General features: G+C 46.0%; 1 protein-coding gene across 1 annotated transcript; it reads left to right on the top strand.

The window, feature by feature from the left end:
• Nucleotides 1–8459: 8459 nt before the first annotated feature.
• Nucleotides 8460–9449, top strand: LOC311280038 (trace amine-associated receptor 7c-like; the record flags this gene model as incomplete). Its single annotated transcript, XM_084391921.1, has 1 exon — nucleotides 8460–9449. The coding sequence occupies one exon, from the start codon at nucleotides 8460–8462 to the stop codon at nucleotides 9447–9449; it is 990 nt and encodes a 329-aa protein (XP_084248047.1).
• Between the last annotated feature and the right edge of the window lie 452 nt (nucleotides 9450–9901).

Raw genomic sequence — 9901 nt, 5'->3', positions numbered from 1 at the left:
AAACAAAGGAGCTAACTAGTTATGTGGGCACAGGTGAATGAGATGAAACAATAATTAACACAGGAGAACTGGGTAAAAGGAAACCAGGCAAACAGAGACAGAACACAAAACTAAGATGAAATGGAACATAAGGCACCCTGGAGTAGTCAGGTCATGAGTAGAAGACCAGGGCAGTGCTGGCATGCAGTGCAGGGAGCCATGGGGTGCCAGCTGTTCAGGTAACCAGGGAGGCGTCGGCAGTTCAGGGAGCCAGGGAGGATCTTGCCTCTGTGGCCTTGTCAAGGGAGCTTTTGAACAAGAGCGGACTCTGGAGTGGGGTCATGGGCTGGAGCGGGCTCATTGGCTGGAGACGACACTGGAGCAGGCTCAGTGGCCAGAGCCGACACTAGACTGTGCTCAGGTTCTGGAGTGGATCTGTGTGTGGACAGTGCAACGCTCTCTGGATTGTGCTCTGGAATTTCCCCTCACTGGAACGGACTCAGGAATTTCTCTTACAGGAACAGACTCGGGAATTTGCCACACTTAGAACGGACTCTGGAATTTCTCTTACTGGAACGGACTCAGGGATTTCTCTCACTGGAACGAATCTGGGATTTCTCTCACTGGGATACACTGCATTTACCTGGAGAAAGAAACTGAAAGCTCATCATCCAGTCCCATCCAAAAACATGCCTTGAGTGCATGTTTACTCCAGCTTACCAGGTGGTAGTAATCAGAGCATGTGAGCGGAGCGGAGCGCGAGCCGTTATATTTCCTCCAGAGTGGAAAGCTAAGAATCTGAAGAATCCGCTCCGCTCGCTCATTCATTACGCTCAGCGACACTCGCTCAACCCAGAATGCACTTTGGTGATTTGCTAGTTCGAGACTGTCTGTAAAATAGCTAAGCACGAGTGGAGCAATAGGTCATGGAGTTCAAATATTGTTTTAGTGAAGTTGCAAGCCTTATACATAAATCCATAGTAAAAATCAAATTTAAGAACGAGCAGGGAGAAGAAATTGAAAGGGAGTGTGGAGAGACAGTGCGAGTTTTTACTTGCATATGATTTACGCAGTTTTCACATGCATATGATACGCGCTTTATTGCGTGTAATACACACGCATCCCACAACACTAATCCTACCTAAATGTATAATACATATGTACCCCACACCACTACTAAACCTACCCATGCATATCATATGCACGTAAAAACTAATTTTCACATATAAATTGCACGATAAACACAATGGGCCCTATTTTAACGATCTGAAACGCAAGTGTCAAAGCGCACAGCGCAAGTAACTTTGTGGGCGGGTCTTGGCGCTGTTGCTATTTTCCCGGCGGGATAAATGACTCTTGCGCCAGGCGCAAATCTAAAATGGGTTGGTCTGAAGTAGCTTCATTATTCATAGGTGTGGTTTGGGCGTAACGTGAAATAAACCAATCAGAGCGACATCTCACATTCCCTTTAAGAGCAGGCGCTCTTGTTCTAAAGCGGATTCCTATTATAACGGCGGATTTGCCAGGCGCGCGCGCCAGGAGCGGTTCACAGCCAAGGAGAGCAACGCTCTTGTCAGGGACGTTGGGGATGGAGAAACCCACCCAAATTAACTTCGGTTAAAAGGCGTATGATAATTTGGGTAAATGTGTAAGCTAGATGTATGCTTTTATAATAATCTGTCTATCTATCTATCTATCTATCTATCTATCTATCTATCTATCTATCTATCTATCTATCGTAATAATGTATGATTTGCAAAAATTAAAACTGCTGCTTCTGTGTAGATGAGAGAATCAAAGTGTATGCGCTACATTGATTATGGCAAAGCATGCGCCCTTAAAATAGCATATGAATAACATGCGCAACGCGCCACTGACTTTAAACTATTTTTTCCTGGTTAGTGGCGCAATTGTTTTCTAAACCTGCAAAATAGCATGAAGGAACGTTTGCGCCGGAACACGCCTCCTCTTTGCGCTGAACCGCCTCGGGGAGCGCAAGTTCATTCCCTAGTTTAGCGACGTGCTTCTGTGGAGGGAAAAGCGCGCTTTGCGCGGGTGCAAACTAGGAATGATACATGCGTCAGTGTACAAAGTCAATTGCGCTGGGTGCAAGATAGGGCCCAATGCGTGCTATAGAGACGCATTTAGTGTGACCGGGTTGCACCACGAATTAAGATTTCCTTACCATGAATTTAAGAATTCGTTTCATTTAGGCTAAATCATGGCCACAAATTAAATATGTTCTCTGGGTTTTAGTAAATTATGGCCACGTTGTTGAAGTAATTAATTCTCTCGTTTTATTCGGCCATAAGGCACATGCACGATTTACTAAACCAGGTAGGCTAACGAATTATTATATAGTTAATTGTGTGTTCGCTTGAATTAAAATTAGGAAATGAATTATTAAAACATGGTGGCATTGGGTGGGAGTAATGACTTGTTAATTTGTTATGCAATCATCATATAAGTGCAACTAATGGCGCTTTTCCACTGCATGGTATGGCTCAGTTTGGCTCGGTACGGTTCGACTTGGCGCGGAACGGTTCGGCTCGCTTCGCTTTTCCACTGCGTGGTACGACTCGACTCGGTACGGCACGGTTCGGTTCGCTTTAGCTCGGTTGCTTTTCCACTGAAGTTAGTACCGCTTCAAAGTGGGTGGGACTGATCGTTATAGTTGCCGTCTCTACTACCATGACATCATCATATTAAATTCAAATTTTTCATTCCGTGTTGCCCCATCCGCTCCTCGGCAACCAACAAGAGGAACGTCTGCACCTCGTCCACTGACCACAATTCAGCCATTTGAAGTTTATACTCTTTTTTTTAAGCAAATACTTTTAAAACAGGTGCTACAGCGTTGGATGTTGTCGACTCTACTGGCTATTTAAATCTAGCAGGTTTAGTGTCTTGTGTCGTAAATACAATGCCGCTGGTAGTGATGATTCTGTCTGACCAATCAGTGATCTGCAGTGTTTTCACGTCACATTTTAGTATCGGTACGGTACGCTTGGAACCTCAACAGAGGTGGTACCATTTAAAGCAAGCCATACCGTACTGTACCATGTAGTGGAAATGCACCATAAGTGAGCCGTACCGAACCGAGCCAACACACAAATATTATTTATGGGCATGATAATCCAGATGTGTTTTGTGGAGTTCTTAGTTCTTTATGCATTTCATCTAGTTTTTATTTTTTACATGCCTGTTTTGCAACGGCAGTTATGTTCACGGAAATAAAATAATATTGCATTTTACAGGCAAGTTTGCTAAAGGGCAATGTCATGTTTTTTAATTGATAAAGTTAATTTAATGCATTTAAATGAATAAAAAGTAGGCTACAGACTGTCACAGAATGTCATATCATAACTGCTATTTATAATCCTACTATTGATACATTATTTCAAGAGATCCAATACAAACAGAAATCAATTAGCCTACTACAGAGAATTGTAATGTCGAAGCGGGATCTGTTTTACCGGTGATCATGAGCGTTTTGTGAGTGGACTGATTGCTTGGGCCGTGAGCATCTGAGCAGAGCGCACACGCATAGAACGGAATATTGAGCGGAGCGTCACACCACTCCGCTTCGCTCACATGCTCTGGAAGTAATGCAGAAACTCTTCCACATACTGCTCCAGAGGCCTACCTTTCTTTTGGACGAAGAGAAGAAGATGATCTTCGGCCAGTTTCTGTAACTCAGCCCGTTCACAATGTCTTTTTTGCTCCTGTATTCTGTAACGTGACATGCTAGTTCCCTTTCGAGAGTACTCTCGTGTTGTGTAAGCCTTAGCTTACGCTACGGGAAAACCCCTTTTCTCGAGAAGATTGAAGCCAAAAATGATTCTTTAATTTTTCTTTAATTTAAAACGCACTTGCTGCAGCAAGCAGACCTAAGCGAGACGGCTCGTGCGCTTATTGGCTGCTCTGCGGCAACTGCTGCAACCTATGGAGAGGCAGCTGTGACATGCGAACCAATGAGTGCGCTTTGCGCCCTACGCGCGTCACAACCCGACGAATGGTTTCTGCAGGGGCACCGCCAGGCCCCTCAGCAAAGACCCACCCCGTTTCTTCTGGAACTCCATGACGAGCTAACAAAATCATGGAAGGCACCGTTTTCCGCCAGGCTGAAAACTTCAGTCTCCTCGACGCTCTCCGTTGTTGACGGCACCCAGGAAAAAGGCTACCAGCATCTTCCCCCTATTGAAGAGGCTGTGTCCACGCACCTTTGTCCGCCCTCTGCTGGATGGCAGTCTAAGGCCGCTCACCCCTCAAAAGCCTGTTGAACTACGTCAGCTCTCAACAGTCACGCCTACGCCGCCGCCGGTCAAGCTGCATCAGCACTCCACACGATGGTGGTGCTTCAAGTATTTCAGGCCAACCTTCTCCGTACTATGGACGAAGTCGGTCCTGACCCAGAGGCATTTAGAGACCTGCGCAGCGCAACTGACCTAGCCCTGCTAGCAACGAAAACCACTACTCAAGCTATCGGAAGAAACATGGCTGTTCTCACCGTCATGAATCGGCATCTGTGGCTAACGCTAACGCGGACGCGGACAGATTCTCCTTCCTGGACTCGCTGATCTCACCATCCGGTTTGTTTGGCCCGTCCGTCAAGGGCTTCGCGGAGCGCTTCATCTAAGAAGCAGCCGCCTGCCCAGACTTCAAAGCCGCCGCCGCCTCCACCGCCAGCTTTCCAGCGCTATCCGCCTGCTGAAGCTCGCCATCGCTCCCGCTCATCGAGCCGTCGCAGACCGGCTCCCCCACGGGGACCAAGGCCCAGGATTGTGCTAAACCCTGAGCCTCCGAAGCCCTCCTGACCACAAGGGGGAAACGACGATGGTTAAGTCTCACTGCAGCCGGACCACCGTCGAAGAGCTCTCGCACACTTTTCACAGTTCCCGCATCAGAGGCGACTGGAGATATTTATGTTGCAGTACACAAGCCTGTTACACAACATGCACGCCTGCACACAAATGCCGTTTTTAGAAGAAGTTCCAAAGAAGGATGTTGGTCGTTCCAAAGAAGGATGGTGGTCTCCGACCCATCCTAGACCTCAGACATTTGAACAAAGCGCTTATGAGGCGATCGTTCAAAATGCTGACAACCAAACAAATCCTCGTGCAAATTCGCCCGGGGGACTGGTTTATATCAGTGGATCTGAAAGACGCATATTTTCAGATACAAATAGCGCCCCGTCACAGGCCATTCTTGAGATTCGAAGTTCAAGGGTCGAGCTTATCAGTACACTGTCCTGCCGTTCGGCCTGTCTTTAGCACCTCGTACGTTCACGAAGTGCATGGACACGGCGCTCGCTCCCCTGAGACAACAGGGCATGCGAATACTGAACTATTTAGACGACTGGCTAATTCTAGCTCAGTCAGAGACAGAACTGGTGACTCACAAAGTTTTGCTACTCAGTCATTTAAAGAATCTGGGTCTCAGAATCAATTGGACCAAGAGTTTGCTGTTACCCAGCCAGAAAATTTATTTTCTGGGAACAGAAATAGACTCTGTGTCAATGAAAGCGCGGCTTACGTCACAGCATGCGCTCTCCATCCAGCTCCTAGTGGTGTCATTCAAAGCTGGCAATGTCACTCCTCTCAAAATGTTTCAGAGGATTCTGGGCCGCATGGCCTCGGCTTCAGCAGCCCATGTTGACCCCTCGCGTCTCAGGGTAACCCAGGGCTGTATCGAAGCCCTGGAACCTTGGAAGGCAGCTGACGGGTACCAGTCAGGCGTCAACATGGGGACTGTCTCAAAGCTAAAAGTAGTCTCGACAGATGCTTCCAACCTCGGTTGGGGTGCCCTGTATGAGGGCAGGCCATCTTCTGGCATTTGGTCAGGCCCGGAGAAATTCCTAAACATAAACTGTCTAGAGATGAGAGCAGTCGAGCTAGCACTGGAGTTTTTTCTCCCATACTTGAAGGGTCACCACGTCTTAGTCCGATTGGACAACATGACACAAACATGTCAGTGGTGTCCTACATAAACCGCCAGGGCGGTATCAGATCTCGGAGCCTTTACACCATGGCCAAACGCCTTCTCGTTTGGGCTCAGCACAACTTGCACTCGCTGAGAGCAGCGCACGTGCCAGGCATTCTGAACCTGGGTCCAGACATGCTATACAGGGGCAACATTCCCCCAGGGGAATGGGCCCTTCACCCTCAGGTGGTTCAGTTGGTATGGAGCACCTTAGGCAGGGCAGAGGTCGACCTCTTCGCCTCAGAAGACAACGCTCATTGCCCAACATACTTCACGAAGAGCAGGGATGCGCTGGCCCACGACTGGCCCAGTCGCCTGCTCTATGCGTTCCCACCAATCTCGTTGTTACCACAGGTTATCAAACGGATCAGGGAGAGCAAGTGCGCTGTGCTCCTAGTAGCTCCGCTTTGGAGGAACCAAGTGTGGTTCCCGGAGCTGATGCAGCTACTGGGGACAGCCCTGTGGCTGATTCCAGTGAGGAGGGACCTCCTCTCTCAGGCCAAGAGGAGGCTCTGGCACCCCCATTCTGAGCTGTGGGCCCTGCATGTATGGGCCCTCAAAGGGTACCCATTTACCTCCCAAAGGGAGTGTTAAACACTATCACAGAGGCTAGAGCGCCCTCTACTAGGCAGCTATACGCCTTGAAATGGTCAGTGTTCTCTAGCTGGTGCTCAGCATGGAACATGGAACCATGATGCTGTGGAGTAACGGAGGTACTCTCCTTCCTCCAAGAGCTTTTGGATGCGGGTAGATCCCCCTCCACGCTCAAAGTATACGTGTCGGCCATAGCGGCGTTTCTAGTGCCTGTGTCTGGTCAGTCACTGGGGAAAAATTACCTAGTCGTCCACTTCCTCAGAGAGGCTAGGAGGTTAAACCCTCCTCAACCTCCTTCGGTTCCCATCTGGGACCTTTCCACGGTCCTAGAGGCCATGAAAGGCCCATTTGAACCAACCAAAACACGGGTATGTTCCTAAGGTACCTGCCACTCCGTTCAGAGCGCAAGTTATTTCTCTGTCTGCTCTCCCTATTACTAATGTCGAGAGAGACGCAAATTTTCTCTGTCCTGTCAGGGCTCTGAGGATTTATGTGGAGCGTTCTGCTGCTTTCAGACAATCAGACCAGCTCTTTGAATCCTTTGGTGGCTGCACTAAAGGTCTGGCCACCACAAAACAGAGCCTTTCACGTTGGATAGTCGATGCTATTTCTTTAGCTTATCCGTCCAAGGGCCTCTGTTGCCCCCTGGGCGTCAGAGCTCACTCCACTAGAGGCATGGCCTCGTCCTGGGCTTGGTCCAGGGGATTTCACTTCAGGATATTTGTACAGTGGCAGGCTGGGCCTCTCCGTCTACATTTATCAGGTTCTATAACCTGGAAGTTCCCGCTTTACAGACTAGACTGTTATCGGTTTAGCAATGCCACTTACAGTTACCTTGCCTGACTTAGGTCTGCATTAACTGTGCTATAATGTGTTAAGCGTTCATTCATTATATGAGGTACAATAAGGGTTCGACCCCGTTCCCCCCCTCCATTAGGCCCACCGTTACGTTCGGCCGGAATATTCTGACTTACTCGTCTTATGAGCCCGGGGCATTTGCCCCGGGACGTTGGCTGAGAAAGTTGTGAGCACGCACAGCATTTTACACGGGGTTCCCGCAGGGAACGTCTCGGTTACTAACGTAACCTCGGTTCCCTGAGATGAGGCAACGAGTGTTGCGTAACCTTGCCGTGCTTGTGCTTCGATCTGGTATCGCTTCAGTCAATGAAACCAAAGGGCAACCTCGGTGTCACGGCTTAATATAGAGTGGATTACACGCGGGATAGAAATGGTGGTTACAAAGAAAACTCTAATGTTAATTTTGGTCACAGCTTGTCTTGAAAAACGAAGTCAATTTGACGGTCATCTTAGGAGAAGCCACACTGCAGGACTGTGAGTCAAATCTTCTAACACTGCCAGAATTTCGTCTGAGATCAAATTTGATTGCAACGGTCATTAATCGGCTGTCAGTGAACATGTCAAACTAATGTTCAAAGACTTCAGATTTTAACCTAGGATCAGAGGATTCTTTTAGGATTTGCTAAATTTGTCTCAGACGGCCAAATCGTGGCCAAAATCGCACAGTGTGCCACCCGGCTTAAGATGAAACATAGCATAATCCAAATACCAGCTGTGACTTTTCGGAATAGATACAGTGCTTCCAATGGGTCTTGTACTGAGATAAAACATTTTTAAAAATCCACTTAATTTCCATCTTTAATTGGTATTATGTGTATATACAAGCTTTCAGGTACAGTCTTTTATGAAAGGTTACTTACAATATAGATCAGATTAGATCTAAGTGTTCTATGAATATTGAAGTAGTGGGTTGGTTGATAGCTGAATATTCAAACATCATGATAAAATGAGGTGGTCGCTGAGCTTCCATAAGTATAAAACTAAGTCATATTAGTGGCAAGCATCTTCACACAGAGTCTAATCTCCAAGAAAGATCTATCATGGAAATGTCTAACTGGGGACTGACAAACACGAGCAATCAAACAATCCAATACTGCTTTCCAAACAACAATTTGTCTTGTACCAGAAGTATCCGACCTGAAGCAGAGTACATAATTGTGTACATTTTCATTGCTGTAACATCAGTGTTCACCGTGTTTCTGAACCTGTTGGTGATCATCTCCATCTCGCACTTTAAGCAGCTCCACACTCCCACCAATGTGCTGATCTTCTCTCTGGCAGTGGCTGATCTGATCGCAGGACTGATTCTCATGCCAGTGCAGGGAATGAAACTGATTGAGCCATGCTGGTACTTTGGAGAAATATTTTGCTCAATATTTCTTCTTATTCTTTGTGTGGTTGTCACAGCATCTCTTGGTAATATGATTATTATTTCTGTGGATCGATACATTGCTGTGAATGACCCTTTGCGATATCCAATAAGAGTCAGTAATAACAGAGCTATTGTTTCTATTGTTGTAAACTGGTTATTCTCCTTCATATGTAATTTGTATCTGTTGTATGAGTTTTTACTGTATCCAGAGATAAACCACACATGTATTGGAGAATGCATTATTTCTGTTAGGTTGGAAAATATAATACTAGATTCCATTGTTTGTTTAGTGGCTCCTTGTTGTATAATTATTCCTTTATATGTGAAAATCTGCTTTGTAGCAAACTATCAAGCTAAGCATTTAAATTCCGTCATAGACAAAAAGGCCAAATCAGAAAAAAAAGCTACAAGAACCTTAGGGATTGTAGTACTGGTTTATCTTCTTTGCTGGATGCCATTCTATTTAACTACTCTTTCTTTGGGGCAGAATGACACTCTTATAATTAATGTAATGGATTGGATTGTATGCATGAATTCCGGCATGAATCCACTTATATATGCAATGTTTTATCGATGGTTCAGACTGTCAGCAAAATACATTTTGACACTGAAAATATTTGGACCTTCATCGGCATACTTAAATCTGTTCCCAGAAGAGAAATGATCACTTACACTCTCATGCAAATGTAAATGAGATAGTGTGTCTCCAAATCAAATAGAGTTTTTTTGTTAAGCACATCCTTATAGAACATTAGCATGTAAAAGCTGTTTTTTGAATATGGTGTCTAGGGTTGCAAAGGGGCGGAAAATTTACAGTAAATTTCCGGAAAGTTTCCGGTAAATTTCCATGGGAAGTTAAGCTGGGGAATTTTGGAAATATTCATTACCACTCTGAAAGTAACTGTACACATAAGAGACGGATAGATACAATATTTAAGGTTATTTCTATTCGTTAGAATATTGATATATGAACTTGTTGTCCCCGTTGCGAGCATGTGCGTCTCTCTAAACTTCTCTAGTTGACTTCTGCGCCTTCCCCCTGAAAATATCACGTTAATTTTGAAAACGTAATTCCTTTTGTGGATCCTCTTGGTCTTTCTTCATGTTTCTTTGACA

Source organism: Rutilus rutilus, assembly GCF_951802725.1.
Source record: "Rutilus rutilus genome assembly, chromosome: 20".
Taxonomy (NCBI): Eukaryota; Metazoa; Chordata; class Actinopteri; order Cypriniformes; family Leuciscidae; genus Rutilus; species Rutilus rutilus.
Note: the sequence above shows the minus strand (reverse complement) of the source record. Positions and strands in the feature narration are given on the sequence as shown.